We start from the raw sequence: 25,752 nt of genomic DNA, 5'->3' as shown, positions 1-25,752 counted from the left end.
GTGAGTTCTGATTGTATTTTATCATCCGTGTCTGAGATTTTGAAGGAAATGTTGGCGAAAAAGGGTGCTAATGTCCAAGCACCGACCTCTGAACCTGTAGTAGAAAAGATTATATTACCTTCTACTGAATCTGCAGCTCAGAGCCTGTCAATTTGTACTAATCCTTTGCAGGGAAATATTCCTTCGAAATTAATTGTCAAAGTAGACACCCATCCACCCCCGAAGAGCTCTGTCCTATCTGGAGAGAGTAAATCTATAAAATGCACTGACAAAGACGATAGTCTAATAGAGATGGTGCAAACGACGGGAAATGATCTTTTCCCAATCTTTGTCAATGAAAAAAAGGGCCAAGACGGAGTGCAGGCTCAGACTAAAACTAGAAAAGAAAGAATAAAAGGAAAAAATAGGAAGCTATTACGTAAATATAAGAAAAAAAGACCAAGGCAAATTATTTTCCAAAGCATATGTGCTGATGCACGAGAGGAGCCAGGAAATGGGGAAAATCCACTATTGAATGTAACTAAAAATAAAGCAGTGGCCGATGAACTTAACGATGTATTAGATGATAGTACGATTAAGAGCTATACAAATGAGCAGTCTTCTGCTCATGTGGTACTAGTCCCGGAACCTCTATCTTTGTTGACTGATGTTATAGACATTCCGCCACAAATAGTAAAAGTATTAAATCCAACTGCAATTACTTTTCGACCCCAACTTAATACTATTAGTGGCCCAACTCCTCAACCAGTAAAATGTGAAATGAAAACAGTAGATACATTAATACTGGATTTTCTTCCGTTGTTTGACCAAGATGTAAAAATGAATAGATCTTGGCTCCTAAACTGCTTTAAAGAAACTGAAAATTTAAAACTGATTTTGTCGAATGATATTGACCTGGTTTTCCCAGTAAAATCAAGCATTGGACAGCGAACAAGAGTAATATTTTATTCAAAAATAATTTCTAATCTTGTTTTACAACAAGCTGAATTTTTCCAATGTAGAGGAATTGATGTATTGCCATTCTATAATAGATCCACATCTACTGCCCTTAGAGACAGTATTAGTAATCCAGCATCTATATATAATGATGGTTATTCAGGTAATAAAGATCTGAAAATCTGGATCTCAAAAGGCAAAAGAATGGTATCTCAGGCCTTGCCATTGCCTGAACATGCAGATGTTCCTTTAATAGAAGACAATCAGAGGTGGAACTGGCTGCCGGGGGTTCTTTCTACTAACTGTGTGAACAACCCAAGACTTTTCCAACATCTTTAACAATAACTTAAAAATTGTCTCTTGGAATGCTGCTGGCATGTTTAATTCCCCTGAGAAATTTGACTTTCTATCTAAATTAAATGTCGATGTAATATGTTTGCAGGAGACGTGGTGTAAAAAGCTACCCTATATAGGGAATGAGTTTTATGTCCTAGAGGCCCCTGCAAAATCTTCAAAAAAAGGCCATGCGAAAGGAGGAATCGCTTGTTTGTTATCTACCTCTTTTCAATGGCATTACACGCATTATTCTGATTCTAGTAATCTTTTTCAATCTGTAACTATCACTAACCTGGGCAAAGTTGGAATGCGGTCTTCGTTTGTTATTTTAAACGCATATATTCCCCCTGAGGAATGTTTTAATTGTGTCATGAAGCGAATGTTTTCCTATGTAGCGAATTTAATGAATGCTGAATATCCCCCCTTTATACTAATGGTTGGAGATCTAAACAGTAAAATATCCAACTCTACTCTGGTTAAGTTTAGAAATAAACTGAAGGAAGAAGTATATAATATACCCCAAATGTCCTGGCCTCCTAATATAAAAACTAGTAAAAGAGGTAAGATCCTGTTGGAGGAACTAAGCCTTTTAGAAGGGCTTATTATTAATGGCAGAATGCCCTCTGATAGTCCTGCCCATTTCACACATGGTTCGTATAGGGGAGAGTCTATTTTGGACTATGCCATTACGGATTTTGAGTCATTCCACTTGATTGAGGATATGGAGGTCACTCATTCTATATTGAGTGATCACAAAATAATAAATCTGACTCTTCTATTAACCCCTTCTGAAACTAACGCTTGGTCCTTAAAGCATAGAGATCTTACTATTGATCGAAGATCAGGTAGATGTTTTTGGGGTTCCTCTTCCATGAAGGATGTACAAAGCCTTTTGGCTCAAACCCTACTAGAACTTGACCAGTGGGAGGGAACAGAATTCCTGCAATTTGAAACTTTTATTAAAAAAGTCATTGGATTCGCCAAGAAAAAGGGAGGTCCAAAAAAACCTCACTTCTCACCTAGTCCACTATTTTTTCTGAATAGGGAGATAAATGCATTAATCAGGAACCAGTATCTTAATAGAACGGTAGAAAATGAGTCCTTACTAGCATTATTAAAACGCAGAAGAGTTAGATTGAGATTGAAATTGAAAAAAGAAAAAGAGGATCTTCTTTGGATTAGCCTGAGGGAGGCAATAACCTTTAATCGAACCAGAGAATTCTGGTCTATAATAAGAAAAGGTTGTGGTACCATAATGACTCCCCGTCCTATATCCATAAGCGAAAAAGTATGGACAGTATTTGTAACCGCATTATATGCCCCAAATGAAGTATTGGAGGATACTGGTATGATGGAATTAAATGATTTACAAAAATGCAATTTACCTACAGAAAAAATAATAATGTCGGCAATAAAGAGTATGCGCTCTACTGGAGCCATGGGCCCAGACGAACTCCCTATGACAATCATTAAGCAGGATATTTCTACTTGGAGTCGGATTCTTCTCCCCTTATTTCAGGCCTGCTTTTTAACTAGAACTGTCCCTGACTCCTGGAGGGGCAGTATATTAATTCCTATATTTAAAAAGGGGGATCGGGAGCTGCCATCTAATTACCGCTTAATTGCGTTATTAGATGCCATAGGAAAAATTTTCGCCAAATGCGTATTAATGTTAATTATGGAATGGGCAGAAACTAATAAGATTTTACCAATGGAACAAACTGGTTTTCGTGAAGATCACGGAACGCTTGATAATTTGACGATGCTACAGGTGATCAGTGACAAGTATGTACGTATCCGTGATGGTGGCTTATATGCCGCATTTATTGATTTCTCCGCGGCGTTTGACAGAGTGGACCGCCCAACGCTGTGGAGAAAACTGGCGACATTGGGTATGCCAGGATATTTACTTGCGTTGGTCCGTTCTTTGCACATGAATACATGGTGTAAGGTACTACAAGGTGGTGAAGAGGGTATTACAACATCTATTCCCTCTCAAAACGGCCTCAAACAAGGGTGCATGTTAGCACCTATATTGTTCTCTTTGTATATAGCTGACCTTCCAATTTTTATTTCATCTTGTGAGGGTGCAGCTCCGAAAATTGGAGGATCAGCTATATCTATCCTAATGTACGCAGACGATATTCTTATTTTTGATTTGACCCCGAAGGGTCTATCTAATCGCCTGCTTGCATTGCATGAATTTGCTGTAGTGCACCATATGAAAATTAATTCGTCTAAAAGTAAAATCATGTGCATTTTTGGTAAAAGAAAATGTAGATCAAGCAATTATAGGTGGTCTATAGGGGGGCAAAGGCTAGACGTGGTTAAAACATATCCGTTCTTGGGTAAAATAATATCATCTAATCTTAGTGAGACACCTCATATCGAACATAACTCTCGCAAAGCTTTGACCCATGGAAGGGGGTTATGTTCGTTATATAATGCTACGGGGAAGAGACATTTCTCTCTTTTTTTGGAAGTCTTTAAAGCAAAAGTGCCAGCTACTCTTCTGTACGGAATAGAATTAGTGGAAATGAAATATTGGGGATTCCTTCAAAAAATGGAAGGACGGGTGCTTCGGAAAATTATGTCCCTAAGCAATGCATGCTCTACCTCTTCATGCAGACTAGAACTTGGACTCCGCAGCTGTTGGACACAGGCATTGGTGGCATTAGTAAGATGGGTTGCATGCTTGGCTAGAGGAAAACCAGGTACACTAAGAGAGCTTGTTAAAAAGGAATTACTGGGTAATCTTAATGATTTTTCCTCTTTACTAAAAAACTTTAGGAAAGCTGTCGCCCTGTTGGAGGTGGATGAGGATACCCTATTTTTACTTTCTCCTTCTGAGCTTAAAATTTCACTAAAAAGAGCCTCGTGGGAGCTATGTTATAGGTTGGATACCCTTGTCCAACCCAAATTATATAATAGGGAACCTTTGTTGGAGACATACTCCCCCAAGCTGACCCAACAATATTTGACTTGGAATGTTCCTCATGGAGTGCGTAGGTTATGGTATCTCCTACGACATGATCTACTCCCACTTAATTCACTCCTAGCAAAATGGCACGGAAGCTCCCCGATATGTAATTTTTGTGATGTCGCTGTTCAAGATCGTAACCACGTCTTGTTTGTTTGCCCTGCCTTAAGTTCTCTGCGACTTAAATGGATTAAGCCTATTTGTCTACAATTGGGAATCTTAAATGCTAAACTGTTTATACATGCACTTTACTGCCCTCCTAATGAATTGTTTTGTTGTAGGATTTTTAAATTTTTTAAAGGGTTCTTAAATATTTATTAGGTTGCTGTAATGATGCCGTGGCTCACTCTAAAAACTGATAACTCTTGTGTTTTGTCCTGTATTATTGATTATGTAAGTTCATATATTCATATTATTTGTCATTATTGTACTATGTAATGTCTATTTCTCTTTTTTATGTGGCCCTCATTGAGAGCCAAAACATAATAAAAATAAACTTGAAACTTGAGCGGACTGGTTTTCAGATTCTACCTTTAGAAGGTTTTACTCTAAGCCAGTCCCCAGCATTGCATTGTGATTGTGGAGAAGCTTTAAACCAGCATAATCCTCGCCTCCGGTCCTGACATAGAGTGAAAATAGTCCTACCTATCGTAAAGGACAGATAACATTATTTTGTGGATTCGCAGGCAAGGATTAACCCGCCAGTTAATACATATGGCTACACCCACCCACCCTAGGATAAGACAGTATTCCGTAAAGGTGGGTACATTTCTATCCATTTATAAAGTATGGTCCTATGTACTTGATGCCTAATTGTGATGCTTATTTTTCTGACTTTGCTTTCTCGGTCATGAAGTTACAGATATGAGACTTTCATACTCTATGCTTACTTTTCATCTAGGATCTAATGTGCCTAAACAAGATTAAAGGCGTTGTTGTTTAAGTGCAGTTGCAGGAAGAAATAGGAGGCAGCAACAATAATGATGGGCTATTAAGGGATCCTGGACACTGTTGATCGGACAATGATTTGTTGTTGAACTCTTGACTTTTTCCCAAGGTGTTATGGAAAATGAAGTCTTATGGTGTTTTACACAGCTTCTGTAATAAAAAGTGAAGAAGGTACAGCATAATCCTCACCTCAGTTGTCCTTTATAGAATTGATAGCTAGTACATTTTTCATTGGTCTGAATGGTGGCACTCTACACTATGTATTCTGTAGTAAAAGTCTTGGTAAATGTACCCTTTAAAATAATATATTTAACAAAAAAAAGACAGACCCATGTGTCCGTCTAAAAGTGTTGCTAAATAAGACACTTCAGTGTATGAGCCTGTAGAATGAACCTCTAGTGATCTATCTAAATGCACAAGCTCATTGACTAAATATGAAATCGCATCAAGAAGAAGACCTCTACCCAGATCTCCTTATACTTTCTTGGTATTATGGGAAAAAGGATGATATTGTGGAAAAGAAATTAGCAAGAAAAAAAACATCGAGGCTTAGAGGCATTTTTATGATGTAGCAGAGTTTCTATAATTTATCTAATGCTGCTCTGGTTAGTTTAAAAAAAAATATTTTTGGAGTGGCCTTTTAATTTGTTGTATTCCAAATAATTAGGAAATGGTTGAAGAATTATATGTTTGTCTGTTGAAGTGTTCCGGGATCTTGAACACGTGAGAGTACCCAAATGTTTACAGTTTTATTAGTTTAGTGAAAAAAGTGCTGTTGATTCAGGTAAGTGACGTTTCCACCTGTGGCAAATCAAAAAACGTATTTACAAACCCTGCAATGCTGTGTCCTCTTGACAATTTTGTTTTATCCCAGCACCTCAAAACCAAAACTCACCCTGAACCCCAAAAATACCCCATCACCCCAAAACCTAAACGCACCCTGAACCCCAAAAATACCCCAGCAACCCAAAACCTTAGATGCATCCTGATCCCTAAAAATACCCCCTGCACCCCAAAACCCTAACCCACCCTCAACCCAAAAATACCCCAGCACCCCAAAACCTTAAACAAACCCTGAACCCTCAAAATACCCCATGCACCCCAAAACACTAACCCACCCTGACCCCTAAAAATACCCCAGTAACCCAAAACCTAGACGCACCCTGAATCCTAAAATTACCACCTACACCACAAAACCCTAACCCACCCTGACCCCTAAAAATATCCCAGCACCCCAAAACCTGAAGGGACCATGAACCCCAAAAATACCCCAGCTATCCAAAACCTTAGTTCTCTTCCAGGGGATCCTCATCAATAGTCATAAGCACTGAATATTCCCGCCCACGTGCGGGAACCCGGAAACAATATAAAAATATATTTGTAAAAACACATATCTCGCTCCAAATATATGTACACACGTATATCATTTTTCTCAAGTCAATGCAGCCCCAAAACCAAGGCTAGACAATGTAAACACTTCTATATGCACAGCAATTAGTAAGGAAACAAAAAACACATTAGGTCAAATAGCTCTTGAACTTTTTGTTTTAATGAGTAAAAACACTCATAAATCCTCAAAATTGCTCATAAGACATTGTTAGCCATAGGCTGCATTGCAAAGTGATAACACAGAAACTGAAAGCATTTTCAGCTAAAACTGGCACCGTGCCTTTAAGGCAGCCATGACCCCAGGCTTCCCATCATGCCTCAGGGGTGACAGTTAGGTCAGTTGTTCTTTCTGGCTCCTTCTGTCAGGACCCTGGTTTAACAGCTCCCACATTTTTTGACTTTCTGTCAAAAATACTTGGTGATTTACTTAAATTTTTGTCTTCACTCGATGGCTTTTGGCCTTAGAGAGATTTTGCTGCCTTTTTTGAGTTCAAAAAAGGTTAATTGTTTTGTCAAAATGCCTTCGCTTTCTGATGGATACATCTGCCAGTGGATTCCTCACCTTTTGAATATCCCCTTGTGTCCGCAACATTCGGAAATTATTTTTGTAGCTTCGCGCTGACGTGGCCTACGTCACAGAGGCATGGCATCGCGCGCGACTCCACTGACGTCACCGACTCCATAATAGGCCCACGCCAGCGTGATGACATCAGTTCCCTTTTTTCCACGTCGTCGGCGCTAACGGTTTTCGAGGGATCCTCTTTAGCTGTTTAGTAACTTTGTTACTGTTTGTTCTTTTTGATGTCTTCTTGCTTCTTTGTCTCCTGTCGAGATGTCCACGAAGAAGACAGGATTCAAGCCATGCGGAGAATGCGGCAAGATGATGTCGATTACGGATCCGCATGAGTGCTGCGTTTGGAGTTTGAGTTCGGACCATGACGTCGAAGAATGTTCTTCTTGTAGGAAGATGAATCCCAAGACACTTCGTGAGAGGGAGGCAAAGCTCCTTATTGCCAAGTTGAAGAACAAGAAGGACAAGAAGAGATCGAGGTCACAGACTTGACGGTCGAGTTCTAGTCCGAAGTCGCACTCGAGGTCGTCTTCGGCGCATGCTTCAAGGTCATCAAAGAAGAAGCACAAGAAGAGAAGTCATGAGTCTCGTCATCACTGGGAAGGACTCGAGCTCAAGACCGAAGTCGCAGGTGAAGTTGCTTTGCAAGGATGTGGTGACTCCGACTCCAGGGGTTCAAGACTCCGAGGGTGAGGCTTCGCCTGCGGATTCGCCCGTTCATTCACCAAAGCCGTTGTCGAATCCTTCTCCGGCTCCATCTCATTCACCTGTCCAGGAGGGTGAGGGAGAAGAAGAAGAAGAAGTAGAAGTAGAAGTAGAAGAAGAAGAAGAAGAAGAAGAAGAGGAGGCTCCGTTGCCTGCGGGTTCGTCGACCCCGATGCACCAGCCTGAGGTAGAGGTCGAAGTCGAGAAGACTCCGCTCCCTCGAGAGCAACCTGTGGGCTCTAATCCAGCTTTTCCGGCTCCAGGTCAGGACCCTACTCAGTTCCTGAATGCTATGTATGGAGTGTATTCCAGAGCTATGTACCCCTCTGGTGCACCGGTTGGTCCCACGGGTCCATTGGCATACAATCTGGGTATTCCCCAAACTTACGCTCCTGTGCCTTTCATGCGGGCTCCGACGCCGCCTTGGCATTTCTTGGCGTCGCCGAAGCCTTCGACGCCAAGACCATCGACGCCGATACCCTCGACGCGGATACCCTCGACGCCGAATCCGATCCGACCTAGTGTTCAGCGGTCTGGCCCTCTGGCTTTGAGTTCGACGCCGGCTCCGGCGAAGTAGTTTCCGGATCCGTCTGCGTCATTCCTGAAGGAGAGGTCGAGGCGCGAGGCCCAGAGGCTTCTGGAAGAGCAGAGGTTCCGTGATGCAGACATAGAAGAGGGTGAGCTGCAGGATTTGGAGGATCTTTTCGACGATCTAAGAGAGGCTAGTGGCCTTGAGCCGTCTCCTGATTGGGAATTGGCCTCTGTTTCTGACGCTCCTTCTAAGGATGTGACACCTTATCACGTAGTTATGGAGAAGGCTGCAGATTTGTTGAATATAACACTACCTACTGCAGAGTATAAGTCCAATATACTAACAGAGGTCTTCATTCACCTTCCTCTGTTGTCGAGCTTATGCTCCCTTTCAATGATGCTTTGGCGGAGCCTATATCTGGTGTTTGGAAAAGAACGCTTACAGCCCCTGCTGTTTCGAGGGCTGTTGCGAGAAGGTACAGGGTGGCGCCTGGTGACCCGGACTTTTTATCCACGCACCCCTTACCAGAGAGCTTGGTTGTGCAGGCTGCCTGCTCGAAAAAATCTGCGGGCGCTTTTCCACAGGTTCCTGGGGATAAGAAATCGAACAAGCAGGACCAGGCTGCGAAAAAAGTCTTATCCTCTGCAAGTATGGCGCTCGAATCAACAAATGCTACTTGTCTTATGGGACGCTATATCCATGCATTGATGGATTCAGTCAAACAGCTGGTTCCAAAGCTTCCTGAGGAGGATACAAAGGATTTTCAAGAGGTGATTGCTGACACTCAGGCTGCTGCTAGGCAGGTCATTCAGAGTGGGCTGGACACTGCTGACTCGGTGGCAAGAGTGATGGGATCTTCAGTGGCCACCAGGAGAGCTGCATGGCTGAAGTTCTCCGAATTCTCTGCGGATGTTCAGGCTGCCTTGATGGATTTGCCATTTGATGGGTCCGGTTTATTTAACAAAAAGGCTGACGCCGCTTTAGAGAGGTTTAAGGACAGCAGAGCGACGGCAAGATCTTTGGGCCTACAGTCCAGGGGTACTGTGGGAAAAAGATTCAGAGGATTTGGCAGGTCTTCCTTTCGGACCTACAAACAATCACAACAGCAGCCGCAGCAGCAGCAAAATTCGCTGTACAAGTCATACAGGGGCAGGCAAAGAGCTCATGCTAGAGGTTGTCAAGCTTCCTCCTCCTCTTCCTCTCCCTCTACCCACCCCCCTCCCAAAACAGCAAAGCAGCCCTAGATCCGCCGTTCCGGATCATGCGGGTCCAGTGGGGGGCCGGCTTACCTATTTTCTACTGGATTCGGAATCAGCCACTTCGGACCTATGGGTTCTCAATCTCGTGGAGAATGGGTATGCTCCTCCCTTTCAGGAATTCCATCCCAACTACCCTCCTTGCCTAAGGTTTTTGCTCGGAGGACCATCTGCTGCTCCTGCAGGAGGAAGTCCTGGCGTTGCTAAGAAAAGGTGCAACAGAGGTGGTTCCGGAGCAGGAAAGGGGTCGGGGATGCTACTCCCGGTATTTCCTGATTCCCAAGAAGGTTTGCAGACTTCGTCCAATCCTGGATCTCAGGGTCTTTAACCTTTACCTGAAGCAAGAAAAGTTAAAGATGCTCACCCTTGCACAGGTTCTTCAGGCGCTGATGGAAGAAGACTGGATGGTGTCGATCGACTTGCAGGATGAATATTTTTATATCCTGATCCTGAAGTCGCACAGGAAGTATCTCCGTTTTACGGTGGGGTTGCAACACTACCAGTTTGCGGTCCTTACGTTTGGTCTTACTACTGCGCCTCGAGTCTTCACCAAGGTGATGGCTGTGGTGGCTGCACATCTCAGAAGGTCAGGGATTCCAGTATTCCCTTATCTGGACGATTGGCTAATCAAGGCGGAATCTCCAGAGAAAGTGCTCCATCATTTGCAAGTCACAACTCAGTGGTTGTACAGGTTGGGTTTTTCGATAAATGTACCCAAATCTCACCTGGTGCCCTCACAGCGCAACCTGTTCATTGGTGTGGTACTGGAGACAACTTATGTCGGGCATTCCCTCCTCCACAGCGGATTTGCGACACACAGGAGATGATTCCTTTATTTCACAATGGAGCAGTCGTTCCAGTCCTGAAGGCCCTCCGTCTGCTCGGTCTGATGGCTTCCTGCATTCTGCTGGTCAACCATGCACGCTGGCACATGAGGGCACTCCAGTGGTGCCTCCGCAGGCAGTGGTTTCAACACAACGGAGATCTCAGGGAGTCTATCAGGATCTCCAGAGAAACTGCGGCGGATCTGTCATGGTGGAGCGTGGAGGGCAATCTGTCTCAAGGAAAGCCTTTCCAACTGCCTCCATCGGTGGCCACGGTAATAACGGATGCATCCACTCTAGGGTGGGGTGCTTATCTGGGGGATCTGGTGATCAAGGGTCTTTGGTCTCCAGAGGAAAGGTTGCTTCATATCAACCTTCTGGAGTTGCGGGCGATTCGTCTGGCGCTCAAGGCCTTCCTCCCTTCCCTTTGCGGTCGGTCGGTTCAGGTCCTGACGGACAACACGACCGCGATGTGGTATGTCAACAAGCAGGGAGGAGTGGGGTGGCAGTGTCTCTGCAGAGAGGCTCTGCATCTCTGGTCCTGGGTTCAGGACCATCAGATTTGTCTGATGGCAAATAATCTGGCCGGAGTTCTGAACGTGCGTGCGGACAGTCTCAGTCTGCAATTTTTCAGCCGATCACGAGTGGAGGCTCCATCCGGAGTTGGTTCGTCACGTCTTTCGGACGTGGGGAACTCCTCAGGTGGACCTGTTCGCCACTCACTGCCCGTCATTCTGCAGTCTCCAGTTTCCGATGCAGGGAGCACTGGGAGACGCGTTTCAGTTGAGTTGGGGCTCACAACTCCTTTACGCGTTTCCTCCCATACCCTCTATTCCTCGGGTTCTGAGGAAGATTCGCCAAGACCAGGCCCAAGTCATATTGATCACCCCGGATTAGCCAAGAAGGGTGTGGTATACAGATCTTCTCCACCTCTCCTCGTGCCCGCCGCTCCATCTCCCTCTCAGGGCAGACCTCCTCTCTCAGATGGAGGGGCAGGTTCTACACCCCCACCTCCAGACCTTACACCTTCATGCCTGGAGATTGAATGGGGCAACCTGAATTCATTTTCTCTCCCGCACGATGTGGTGGATGTCATTTTATCGGCCAGGCGTGACTCCACCAAGTCCATTTACTTTTATAGATGGTCTAAATTTGTTGCTTGGTGTGGGGAGAGGTCCATCGATCCTTTGAGGGCTCGTTTATCTGATATACTTCAGTTTGCGCTTTCCTTGGCTCAGCAAGGGTTTGTGGTTGCTACTATCAAGGGTTATTTATCGGCATTATCTGCATTTCTCTGTTTGCCGGATCAGCCGTCTTTGTTTAAATCTCCTATTGTTTTGAGATTTCTAAAAGGCCTTTTGAATAAATTCCCTCCTACTCCCTTTATTGTTCCTCAATGGGATTTGAATCTTGTGCTCACTTTTTTTAATGGGTTTGCCTTTTGAACCATTGCACAAGTGTCCCTTGAGGCTGTTGTCTTTTAAAACGGTCTTTCTTGTTGCAGTTACCTCGGCAAGGAGGGTAAGTGAGCTTCAAGCTCTTAGTTCTAAGCCCCCATTCTTGTCCATTCATGCTGAACGAATGGTACTCAGGACCAGGGCTGCCGAAGGTGGTAACTCCTTTCCATCTAGGGCAGTCCATAACCCTCCCTACCTTCAATCCTCCCCCTCCCCCTTCCATGGAGGAGGAGAGACTTCACCGCTTGGACCCGAAGAGGGCGGTGCGCTTCTACCTCGTTAGGACTAAAGACTATCGTGTGGATGACCAGCTCTTTGTTGGTTTTGCTGGCTGCAAGAAGGGGAAGGTGGTGCACAAGCGCACCCTATCGAGATGGATTATCCTGTGCATTAGGATCTGCTACGCCCTGGCGGGTAAGGAACCTCCAGAGGGTATAAGAGCTCACTCTACTAGGGCAAAGTCTTCTGCATCTGCTTTGTCCAGGGGTGTACCTGTAGAGGACATTTGTAGAGCGGCGATTTGGGCCTCCCTCCACACTTTAGCGAAGCATTACTGCTTGGATTCCGAGGTGAGGAGAGACAGCCACTTTGCGCGCTCTGTCCTCCAAGGTTTTCTGGTATAGGAGAGTGGACACCCTCCTCCGGGAGTGGGGACTGCTGTGGGACTCTATTCACAAGGTGAGGAATCCACTGGCAGATGTATCCATCAGAAGAACAAGTTACTTACCTTCGGTAACGCTTTTTTCTGGTGGATACAGTATCCGCCTGTGGATTCCTCACTGACCCACCCGCCTCCCCGTTGTTAACTCTTCTATACCTGAGTTACTGTAATGTTAATATTTTTATTGTCGAAGGAAAAGTTTTATTTCAATTGCTTTTCTGCATTGGTTTCACACTATGTGTGTTATCTTGACATTTGTGTACTGTGTATACTGTGTATATATCTACTGTTGTAGGTCCGTCCGTGTGCCTCGAAGGCACGGAATAAAGGGTGGAACTGATGTCATCACGCCGGCGTGGGCCTATTATGGAGTCGCTGACGTCAGCGGAGTCGTGCGCGATGCCGTGCCTCTGTGATGTCGTCCACGTCGGCGCGAAGCTACAAAAAGAATTTCCGAATGTTGCTGACGCAAGGGGATATTCACAAGGTGAGAAATCCACAGGCAGATACTGTATCCACCAGAAAAAGCCTTACCGAAGGTAAGTAACTTGTTCTTTTGACCCATGCCCTTCCTGTGGGAAGAAGAAAGCTAGGACAGATACACATCCTGTGTGTATCCTCTGTCTTCCTGACTCTCATTCTGCAGGTAATTGTGATCACTGCAAGTCCTTGTCAAGCAGAACTATCAAAGACGGGGAGAAAATCAGAATTTATGGACTTTCTGAGAGAGGTAGGTCTCCAAAGAGACAGAAAAAGCGGAGGACGCGGTCGACGTCGGGAGATGCCCCGACCTGTTCTCCATCTGCGTCGGGATCGGTGTTGAAGGTTCCACCGACGACGACGGTGAGTCAACTTCCCTCGAAGGTGAAGACTTCAGCGTCGAGGTAACTCCGCTGACGTCAACCAGGCGACATGCAGCGTCAAGAGAGGTCGCCGTTGAGCATAGGAGCTCGACGTCGAGACCTCCACCGTCGAAGCCGCAAGTCCAGTCTTCGACGTTAAAGCCTCTGTCGACGCCTAGTCATCCGCGTTCGACATCGAGACCACCTCCGTCGGCGTCTGGTCATCGACGCTCGACGTCGTGGCATCCTCCGTCGCCGTCCAGTCATTGACGGTCGACATCGAGGCACCCTCCGTCTTCGCCAGGACATCTGCGTTCGACGTCGAGCCATCCATCGGAGTCCAGTCATCGGCGCTCGACGTCGAGAAGACCGCCGTCAACGTCACCTCACCGGCGTTCGACGTCGAGACATGGGTCCCCAGCGCAGTCTCCACAAGTTCTTAATTCTTCGGCACAGCCTCGGTCAGTAGTGGCGCAGCTAACGAAGGCATCGAGTCGGCCGGCTCCGTCTTCAGGTCATGGGACTCGATCGCAGAGGTCCTCAAGATCAGTGTCAGGTGCAGAAGGTGACCATGGCTCCCCAGTGAGCATCAGACACTCTCTCAAGAGGAGGAGAACACCAGAGCATCGGAGTTCTCACAGTCGCTCAAGATCCCCGGCGTCTCCTGTGAGCCTGTCTTCATCCTCGTCAGGCTTATCTCCCGTTCGCCATCAGGGGTCACAGGATGTGATCATTTATACATCAGGCAGCAAGGGATCAAGGCGTTCTCCGGCGCATCCTCCACATGGGCAAAAGAATGTAACACCTCCTGCACGCTCCCCAGTGAGGGCACCGTACAGAAGTCACCCGCCATCAGGCTCTCTCCACGATGGTATAGGCCACTACATCACTGGGCTACAGACAAGGTGACAGCGTCTAGACTGCAAAAGCCGGTCGCTAGGCCTAGTGAACGGTCACGCTCTCTGGTGAGGCCCAGAGAAAGATCACGCTCCCCGGTGCGGCATAGAGAAAGGTCACACTCCAGGGTGCGGTCCACCAGGTGAAGATCAAGATCCAGGAGCAGAAGGGGAGAACGAAGATCTCCAACTACCTCTTCTTCTCCGACACGATCCCATAGAGACTATTCGCCTACTTTGACGGACTCCCCTCCATCAAGGATATCTCTGATCGATGATATCTTCACTTTTCCGGACATACTGGGTAGGGGGGCTTTGAAACGGTGAGTGCCCTTAACAACTCCCGAGATCAAAACCTCAGTGATTTTTGAAACACTGCATCACAGGTCTGCACCTAAAACCCTGTTGCCGTTGGTGCCTGGGATTATAGAGCCGGTGATGGAGGTATTCCTCACGCCAGCAACGATAACGCCAGCATAACGATCCTCCGGCGAGGCTCCTCAAGAAGTACCAATCCCCAGAGGAGGACCCTCTGTTTCTCAGAGCGGATCCGCCCCCGGACTCAGTAATCATCGCAGCAGCGAAGAAGTCCGGTGTGGTCTCCTCCTCCTCCTCAACTGTACCTCCGGACAAAGAGAGCAAGACACAAGATTCGTGGGGGAGACGAGTCTGTAGTACTTCTGCATCCTTTCTCAAAGTTTCAATCGCGGAAGCCCTTTTGGGGCGTTACGATAGGTCCCTGTGGGATTCTCTACAGCGTTTTGTGGACAAAATCCCTCAGGAAGACCGTAAGGATTTTGAGGAGATCCTTTTGGAAGGCAGTCAAGTCTCCAATCAGGTCATCAGTGCCGCAGCGGATGGAGCTACCCTAGCGGCGTTTGGGTATGCCCATGGAATATCTGCAAGGAGATCGTCCCGGTTGCGCCTGACTGCTTTAAAACCAGAAGCTCAGGCGCGGATTTTGAACTTGCCCTTTTCAGGGACTTCATTGTTTGGAGCGAGTACGGACGAAGAAATGGAGCGCATGAAGGCAGAGCTGGACACTCTCAAAGCGTTAGGGCTTGAGAAGAAAAAGGAATTAAAAAAATATATATCGCTCCTACAACAAGGGCTCTTCAAAACAGCGGGTTCAAACCCCTCACTGGCAGAAGAGTCAAGACCAGCAGGGACAGCAACATTCACAGAAGATTTCTTCGGTTCCGGGTGGGGACCTCTCACTATCAGTTCAAAGTCCTGCTGTTTGAGTTGAAGTCGGCTCCCAGGGTGTTCACGAAGTGTGTTGCAGTGGTAGCAGCCACTCTACGCCGCCCGGGGGGTCTTCGTATACCCATACCTGGATGGTGAAAGGTCCTTCCCAGGACAGCGTAAGAAGTCCATTCCGGACCAACAATCAGCTCGCTTTGACGACCAGATCACTTTCTCAGACGCAGCTTGAGCTTCCATTCCATGGTGGACCAAAAAGCAACATATGCAGGTGGGAGTTCTGTTCCATCAACCTCCATGCTTCCCTGCTAAGCTGGGGAGCGCACATGGGTCAGCTACAAGTGCAGGGTCTGTGGTCTCACAAAGAAAGTACCTACCACATCAACTAGCTAGAGTTGAGAGCAGTCCACCTAGCTCTCAAAGCGTTCCTTCCCTCGATTCAAGAAGCTTCAGTGCTAGTACAAACGGACAACACAACCACCATGTACTACTTGAACAAGCAGGGGGGAACATGCTCCCGAACTCTGTCGTTGGAAGCACAACGGATCTGGCATTGGCTTCTGGCTCGCAAGTTGTCCGTCACAGCTGTCTACCTCCCAGGGGAGCAGAATGTGAGGGTGGACGCTCTAAGCTGTCATTTCGACAACCGGGAAGACTGGGTCCTCCACGACGCAGTGGTAGAAGACATCTTTCAGTCCTGGGGTCGTCCCACCATAGACCTGTTTGCGGACGACCAAAACACCAAATGCCAAGACTTCGCCTCAAGGTTCTACCGGCCAGGATCGAGAGGGAATGCTCTTTTGATCGACTGGTCAGGGGAATTTGTGTACGCCTTTCCACCCCTTCCGTTGATCCCGAAGGTGGTGAGCAAGCTGACACACTCGTGCACAACGATGATCCTCATCGCCCCAGACTGGCAGAGACAATTGTGGTACACGGACCTGCACCTGTCAGTGACCCCCCCCCCCCACCCCCACAAGAGGCTACCATGCAGGCCGGACCTGTTGTCCAAGATGAACGGGAGGATTCACCATCCCAACCTTCTGTCACTGAGCTTGGCAGCATGGCTCCTGAGGTCATACAATACGGCCATCTAGGGTTGCCGCAGGACTGCATGTCCATCCTGAAAGAGGCAAGACGTTCTTCCACAAGACATTCTTATGCATGCAAATGGAAGCGATTCTATATGTGGTGTATACAGAATGGTCATAATCCTGTTCAAAGTCAGGAAGAAGCAGTTCTTCCTTATTTGTTATATCTGGCTAAAGCAGGTTTAAAGTTTAATTCTATTAAGGTGCACTTGGCTGCTATACCAGTTTACAGGCGGTCTCCTTCTCAGACCTCTTTTTTTCCAGTTGCCAGCTGTCAAGGACTTCCTGCAAGGGTTAAAGAAAATGTACCCTCCAGTGCGTCCTCCTTCTCCTCCCTGGGAGTTGAACCTGGTGCTATCAAAGCAAATGGGTCTTCCTTTTGTACCCATTCATAAAGCTACGTTGCAACATCTTTCCTGGAAAGCAGCTTTTTTGGGGGCGATCAGGTCAGCTCGCAGGGTGAGCGAGATTCAAGCTCTCTGTTCCTCTGAACCCAATACTGTATTCCATTTGAATAGAGTGGTGCTAAGGACACATCCGTCTTTTCTCCCGAAAATGGTGTCAGATTTTCATGTAAAGCAGACCATTTCTCTGCCCACTTTCTTTACCAATCCCTCTACTCCAGCTGAGAGGGCTCTGCTTTCCTTCGACCTGAAAAGGGTTTTAAAATTCCATCTAGGTAGGTCTAAGGCCATTTGTTACTCCGATCAACTTTTTATTAATTATGGATCGATCAGAACAGGTCATGCGGCCTCGAAACGTTCTATTTCAAGATGGATCGTTTCGTGTATCAAACTTGCTTACCAGTTGGCACAGAAAACACTAGGTTTTTCTCCCAAAGCGCATTCCACCAGAGGTAGAGCTGCGACTGCGGTTTTCCTCCATAATGTACCCATGTCCGAGATCTGTAAGGCGGCAACCTGGAGGTCCGTCCATACATTTACCAGACATTACTGTCTAGATTCTGACACGAGAGCAGATACCCAGGTAGGCCAGGCCTCCTTGCGGAATCTGTTTAACAGCTAAGTTTTGGGCTGTTATAATTGGTCAGTTTCGGTTGGGTCATGTACTTCTCATTTACCTGCAGGTGGTTTATGGGCTTGCTTAAGACTATTGATGAGGATCCCCTGGAAGAGAAGGATAAGTTACTTACCTGTAATCCTATTTCTCTTTCAGGGGTATCCTCATCAAAGTCATAAGCAACCCACCCGCCTCCCCAGGTAAATGAGAGCTATACGTCTGACTTGTGATTTAGCCCTGACTTCAGGGTTATGCAAAGAACAACTTACCTAACTGTCAACCCTGAGGCATGATGGGAAGCCTGGGGTCATGACTGCCTTAAAGGCACGGTGCCAGTTTTAGCTGAAAATGCTTTCAGTTTCTGTGTTATCACTTTGCAATGCAGCCTATGGCAAACAATGTCTTTTATGAGCAATTTTCAGGATTTATGAGTGTTTTTACTCATTAAAACACAAAGTTCAAGAGCTATTTGACCTAATGTGTGTTTTGTTTCCTTACTAATTGCTGTGCATGTAGAAGTGTTTACATTGTCTAGCCTTGGTTTTGGGGCTGCATTGACGTGAGAAAATGATATATGTGTGTACATATATTTGGAGCGAGATATGTGTTTTTACATATATATTTTTATTCCGGGGTCCCGCACGTGGGCGGGAATATTCAGTGCTTATGACTTTGATGAGGATACCCCTGGAAGAGAACTAGGATTACAGGTAAGCAACTTATCCTTGTACCCTGATCCCTACAAATACCCCCTGCACCCTAAAACCCAAACCCACCCTCAACCCAAAAATACCCCAGCAGCCCACAACCTAAACGCACCCTGAATCCTAAAATTACCACCTACACCCCAAAACCCTAACCCATCCTGACCCCTAAAAATATCCCAGCACCCCAAAACCTAAACTCACCCATAACCCCAAAAATACCCCAGCATACCAAAACCTAAACGCACCCTGAACCCCAAAAATACCCGAGCACCCCAAAACCTTAAATGCACCCTGGACCTTAAAAATACCTGCTACACCCCAAAACTCTAACCCACCCTGATCCCTAAAAATAACCATGTACCCCGAATCCTAAACTCACCCTGAACCCCAAAAATGCCACACTACCCCAAACCCTAACCCACCCTTACCCCTAAAAATACCCCAGTACCCCAAACCTAAAAGCACCCTGTACCCTAAAATTACCCCCTACACCCAAAACCCTAACCCACCCTGACCCCTAAAATTACCCCAGCACCCCAAAACCTAAAGGCAACTTAATTTGCACAGTAACTCCATTATGCATAGTAAGTGCATGCTAAGTAATGGAAAATGCTAAGTAAATGCATGCTAAGTAATGGCATCTGCGAAATAAAATATGTGTAGTGATGGTAATACGAAGTAATGACCGCGTAGTAAAGGTAGAATACCGATGGGAGTAATGGATATAGAGCAACATGATGCATTGTACTGGCCAATGAAGTAGTAGTTTATGTAATTAGACCGCTTTCTCGAAGGCTGTTGCAGGCGAAATTGTAGATCCCAAGGTAACTGAAAAATAGCAATAGGTAGTAGCAAGGAAGGACACATTTATTTTCCGAATGCTCTCTTAACACTCAAATATGTGGGAGGAGTAACATTTGAGACTGTCACAGGCAATGTATCATGTTATTTCTTCAAGAAGAAACAATGTTTATTTATATTTCACTTTCTTAAACTAATGTGCTAGATTTCTCAATCATATATTGTCTATTTGATTATTAAATGCCATTGCATGTTTCAGATCCCAGAGAGTGGTAAGCCTCCATTTTCACAGCAGTAAAGTACATAGCTCCTAGATCTGAAAGCTTTGTGTGACATTGAGCATATGAATCTAAATGTGAACAGAAACAAATAAGGTGTGAGAAAAGGAAAATATGAAAAGGCTGAAAAGCCTAGTGTATTTTGCCCTAAGACTGTTGTTCTTTAACCTGCAGATCAGTATGTTAGCAATGTATTATGAATCATTTTTCTGTAATGGGTTACTCCAATTCTTATTGTAATATTGATAATGTTGAACTTGTAATCAATTTGTTTATTATAGAACTTTTTTTCCAAAGTATAATAAAATGATAGTGTTGTTGCTTTCTTCTTAGAATGGAATGGTGACTAAAGATCTTATAAAACTGAAGACGCTACTCTGTGAAATAGAGGTAAAATAGTTGCATTGCTTCAGAGCCTACTTTGGATTAAATTAAAATATATGTGCAAATAAATAATTTTATTGTACTTTGAAATATGTAGGAAATGTTGATGTGAAGTAGAAAATCGCTCCCTTTGTGTTCTAAAAAGGGGTAAAAGTAATTGTAATGTCTTCTTCCACTGTTATTCACCTTAATACCAACCCACTTGGAGTTGGTATGAGTGCACATGTTCCAAAATCAATTCATTACACAGTTTTGACCCATGGACAGTTACAGAATCCAGAACTCCGGTTAACATTTTATCACTGTCTTATTAGGGCGTTTAGTCACCCCCACCTTGTATTTCCTCCCCTAAATGTGTCTAGATTATAAAAAAAAAAATTAAGTGTCTGTCAGCGTCCTTGTCCATTGAGTGATTGCTTTTGTCACAATCTGTACTGTGAATATATTCATTACCATCTCCTGAGTGTTTTGTGACCTACCAGGACCTTCAAATATTTGTTTAGTTGGACATGCCAAGGAGAGGAATATATCACAAAAGCAATTTTTTTTTCTGACCAGGGGAGTGAACAAATTGGACAGTTCTCTTGAGGAGATAAACCCTTAATTTTCTGGAGTGCTTAAATGCACTGGAACTACTATCTAGGTATGCGAGTGCACACCAAGAATCCTGGACGACTCATTCATATTCCCATACTGAGCAGCGGCAGAAGGGAGTTGTGAGTTAGTCTGACTATGTGCAAGTAGCAGTTGACGTAGGTGTTTTGAATTGACCGACTCTTCAGGAATATTGATGACCCGCTTGGTTGCTCTACCATTCCAGGGGGTTTAGGCTTTCCATGAAATATAAAATAGGTTTTCTGGCTTTTTCAAATAAAGTGAAAGCTTTGCTAGTATTTTTTCATGCAGAAAGACCCCTGAATAGGACCTCCTCCTGGGTGGTAATATGGCGGACATTCCTTGATCTCCTTGAGGTGCTTGCATGTCACCCTGTGCTTGCCACTGTTGTAGACAAATTTGGATATGGTGTATGAGGTGGCTGACCTGAAGGTTGCTGGTAGGCCTGGGATGGATGCTATCCGGAAGCGAGGTTCTGCCTTTTGATGTGACATCTGCATTAATATGTTGATTTTCTGATTGCTCCTAATACAGAGATTCATTTCTTAGCTGGCTTGGGGGCGTGATATCAAAATGGGCCCCTTGGGGCTCTAAAAAGTTGATACAAGGGGAACGAAGCCATTAGTTGAGGGATTCACCATTAGGATTGATAGCGGTCTAATAAAGTCCCTGCTTTGGGGGATGCCATTACGATTGCATCTGGAATTGGGAGCCCTCCATCCAGCTCTCAATCTTTACCCTAATCCTTCTTCCACAAGCCCAAAGAATATGCCACACCATTTCCTCCAGCAATGACTGAAAAGGCATCACTTTCAAGGGTTCTTTAGCGGTACACTCCTGCTCTTGCTCAGAGACCTGTAATTGAACTGAATTTTACTTTACAGATAATTGCTTCGTGATTCCTCTCAGAGAACAGACATAATTTGTAATGCATCTTAGAGGAGGTGAAAAGAAAAAGTGCAGTCCTCCACCAACAAGAAGGACCCTTTATATGGTGGCAGTCTCCTCTCTGATAATTTCTTCCTTCTGTGTACAGTGGCTCTAATGAGGCCTGCTGAATTGCATTCTGTGAACAATGTATGGATGGACCCATTACATATGACCGTGGACAACGTGAGGGTGTGGGGAATAGTTTGGCACTTTCAAGTCCAGGTTGGTGTCACTGATGTGAAACATAACCGGGTTTAATTTAAGACTACTAGTGATGGTAAATACTGCTGTCAAAGTGAATTGTGCAGTGGAATAAGCCAGGGCAGTGAAATTCTAGAAATGCGCAGTTTAATGGATTTTGCAATTAGAATGACATGGCAAGCTTGACAACAACGAAAGGAACAGCCAGTGTGATGATTTTGTGATGTCCTGCACTTGACCATGTGGACTTTTTAAAAATCGAGGTGGAATCGATTGAATTCTGGGATTTTCATTCTGAATGATGGACACCATGTTATGTTGCTTAAAAAAGTTGAGGCTGCCAGTAAGGAGCTTGTAGGAGAGTAGGGTCTGCAATCCTATGATCACCCAGATTTTTGCTTTTTGCTGCACTGGTTTACGACTTTCCCTGGCTGTGGGCCTGCTAATCAGACCCACAGCCTAGCTGTTCTCTCTATCCAAATTGTACTCAGGTACTGAATTGGCACTGGGCCCTCTCCAAGTCCCTGTACCCAGGGCTGAGGTGTACCCAGAAGTCTCCCAGGGGCTGAAGCATGTATTATGCCACCCCTGGGCTGACTAACTAAACTGACACAACTGGCTGCACGACAGCTGGGGCAAGGTGGTGTACTCACCCTTTGCTTTAGATATAGTATACCTATATCTAACCCTAAAATGGACACACAGATCTCCTATCAGTCACTCCTATGGCAGGCCTTAACAATCCTGAAGGCAGAGTGCTTGGAATCGTGTGAGATGGTGCTCTGGCATGAACTGAGCCTGTCTGCGGCTTTCGGGATCCATCCCTTAGCCGTTTCCATGATATCGCATACCATATACTCTTAAGTGCATTATAATTCTCGCGGTTATATGCCAACTGTGAGAAGTTGGCCTGATGTGCAGTGCTCACTATTCTAGTGATCACTATATATCAGTCCAAACAACCCTTATTGATGATTGGTTGTAAGTCAACCTTATAGACCAGCTATCCTAGTAGCATGGATACGAGCAGTCTAAGGCTAAGACTCTAGAGGGCGTGTTAAGCCAGCTGTTTTACCATCACATTACCCCTTGAACACCCAGTGAAAGGACACCACACAAGTGTTATGAAAATAAACAGTGTATTTATTAGAATCACAACAACCCTGTACTCTTTATGAGGACAGGGTGCTAGGCACACAACAAAACTCTTACGAAAATACTTAAGTTAGCACGTTATACACAAATGCCCGAGGGGCACGAAAAACCATATATTCTAAAAGTGGAATGCGAAATTACTAGCAGGTAAGTACAGTACTAATAGGCTTTGGAATCGCTAGGACTTGACTAGGGAATCGTTTGATTACTTCTAGGAGGCCTAGGGGACTCGGGTGCAGAGTGTGCACTCTCATGCGGGACAAAGTCTATGGAGGCTAGTAAAGGCAAAGTTAGTGTTCACGGGCGAACCCGACCTGGTGGGAAGAAAACGACAGTGGATCCTGACCCTAGGATAGTGAGGCTATGCTGGGACACCGAAGTGCCGAAGTTACCTAGCCCAGGGGCTGCAGCTGCATAGGTCTGAAAAGACGTCGGGGATCTCGTTGCCGGACCAGGAGCCTGGAAGAAGGAAGTTGCTGGCAGGCGACCAGTGAAGGAAAGTTCGATGGATCCAAGCCTGGATCAAGGAAGAAGAAAACCTGAAAGCAGAGGGGACCAAGTTCTTGAATCACTAGCCAGTGATTAAGTGGGCACCAGGATGGCACCGGGCGAAGTCACCGCAGTCAGGTGAGTGGGCGCTGCTGGGCTCTGCAGTCTCTCGGACCAGGAGGCGTTGTCGGCGACCAGGATGGAGGTGCGAGCTGTCCCACGAAGGTTCTTGCTGTCGACGTCGCTGGACCCAGGATTGGGCAACAAGTCTTGGCAAATGCAAGGCCCACGCGGTGGACCTAAAATGGCGTCTTGGGCGGACCAGGAGGGTCCAGGGTACTTCTCCGATGGAGGGAAGCAAGGGCCAGTCTGGAGCAACCAGACCAGCAGCAGAAATGTCGTTGGGCGTCGTCGGGAAGGCCACAAGCCAGCGGGCTAGTAGCCAAACAACGCGGTGAGCAGCCAAAAGCAGAAGGGCCCCACGCAGATCGTGGAGATGCTGGGGGGCTGCACTTCGGTGCTGGAGCTGCTCAGGGTCGGGGCTTCTCGGACCCCAAAGCACTCACCAGGAATTCACTCGGCGGGCTTGCTGGAAAGAAGTCGTGCAGTCTTGTAGATGGCCGGTCCCTTGAGGTCTCGTCGCACCCACGGTTCTCAGCTGGGCTGTAGAGGTGGGTAGAGGTCAGAGGTGCCAGGGAAGCCGGTTCTCGTCGAGCTGGGCAGTCGGATTCCGGAGGAAGGACTTGCAGCAGACCGCAGTGTTCTTAGATGGTGCCTGCGGATGCAGGGTGACTACTCCTTAGTCACAAGGGAGAAATCTTAGGAAGAAGTCTTGAGTTCCTTTCGTGGAAAGTAGTTTCAGGATTCAAAGATGATCTGATTTGGAAGGGGGCCAGTTCCTACCTTTATCCTGTAAAAGGGGGCTGGCACGCGACTAAGTCCTGCCCTAGGGGTGGGACTAGGAGGGGGGTGGTTACACCCACTTCCTTGGCGGGCTTTTCCCCAGCACAGGGTCTGGAGTGACCCTGGAACTGGTTCCAGCCAGCCTATGCACAGTGAGCACCGGGGTGCCACGTGCAGTCACCTTCCTCTAAAGCCCTGCCTACCTACAATACACAAAACCCTGTCTGGGACGGTGCTGGCACCGCCCCTGGCAGGAAACCCTTTGTCCTTATCTCCTGCTCTGGGAGGACTCCCAGCAGCAGGAGGGCAGACTTGTGTCTCGGTGGCAGCATCCATTTTGTGGATGCTAAGGCTCTGTCTGACTTTTAACCGGGTTATAGGTTACATGCATGTCGTGTCCCTCTAGAAGGGTGGAATGCTAACCCCGTCGCCAGAATTGGCGAGGGGTTAGTATTCCAATTCGTATGACACCTTACTCGACATGTTTTGATAAAGCGATACCAGAGTTGGCATTTAACCGCGAGGATTATAATGCACTTAAGAGTATATGGTATGCGATATCATGGAAACGGCTAAGGGATGGGTCCCGAAAGCCGCAGACAGGCTCAGCTCATGCCAGAGCACCATCTCACACGATTCCAAGCACTCTGCCTTCAGGATTGTTAAGGCCTGCCATAGGAGTGACTGATAGGAGATCTGTGTGTCCATTTTAGGGTTAGATATAGGTATACTATATCTAAAGCAAAGGGTGAGTACACCACCTTGCCCCAGCTGTCGTGCAGCCAGTTGTGTCAGTTTTAGTTAGTCAATCCAGGGGTGGCATAATACATGCTTCAGCTCCTGGGAGACTTCTGGGTGCACCTCAGCCCTGGGTACAGGGACTTGGAGAGGGCCCAGTGCCAATTCAGTACCTGAGTACAATTTGGATAGAGAGAACAGCTAGGCTGTGGGTCTGATTAGCAGGCCCACAGCCAGGGAAAGTCGTAAACCAGTGCAGCAAAAAGCAAAAATCTGGGTGATCATAGGATTGCAGACCCTACTCTCCTACACCAACTCTGGTATCGCTTTGTCAAAACATGTCGAGTAAGGTGTCATACGAATTGGAATACTAACCCCTCGCCAATTCTGGCGACGGGGTTAGCATTCCACCCTTCTAGAGGGACACGACATGTATGTAACCCCTAACCCCAGTTAAAGTCAGACATAGCCTTAGCATCCACAAAATGGATGCTGCCACCGAGACACAAGTCTGCCCTCCTGCTGCTGGGAGTCCTCCCAGAGCAGGAGATAAGGACAAAGGGTTTCCTGCCAGGGGCGGTGCCAGCACCGTCCCAGACAGGATTTTGTGTATTGTAGGTAGGCAGGGCTTCAGAGGAAGGTGACTGCACGTGGCACCCCGGTGCTCACTGTGCATAGGCTGGCTTGAACCAGTTCCAGGGACACTCCAGACCCTGTGCTGGGGAAAAGCCCGCCAAGGAAGTGGGTGTAACCACCCCCCTCCTGGTCCCACCCCTAGGGCAGGACTTAGTCGCGTGCCAGCCCCCTTTTCCCAGATAAAGGTAGGAGCAGGCCCCCTTCCAAATCAGATCATCTTTGAATCCTGAAACTACTTTCTACGAAAGGAACTCAAGACTTCTTCCTA

At 46.3% G+C, this 25,752-nt stretch overlaps 1 protein-coding gene across 4 annotated transcripts in view; it reads left to right on the top strand.

Annotated features, from left to right (window-relative positions):
- The window catches only part of HELZ (helicase with zinc finger), a 1,775,655-nt gene that overhangs the window by 222,496 nt on the left and 1,527,407 nt on the right, over nt 1-25,752 (top strand). For all 4 annotated transcript variants that reach the window (XM_078654323.1, XM_078654320.1, XM_078654322.1 and 1 more), the window contains exon 6: nt 19,767-19,823. In XM_078654323.1, coding sequence (XP_078510449.1) covers nt 19,767-19,823 — 57 coding nt within the window. The remainder of the gene's footprint in view (nt 1-19,766; nt 19,824-25,752) is intronic.

Source organism: Lissotriton helveticus, chromosome 7 (assembly GCF_964261635.1).
Source record: "Lissotriton helveticus chromosome 7, aLisHel1.1, whole genome shotgun sequence".
Taxonomy (NCBI): Eukaryota; Metazoa; Chordata; class Amphibia; order Caudata; family Salamandridae; genus Lissotriton; species Lissotriton helveticus.
The sequence above is the reverse complement of the archived record's forward strand: the minus strand, read 5'-3'. Positions and strand labels throughout refer to the sequence as shown.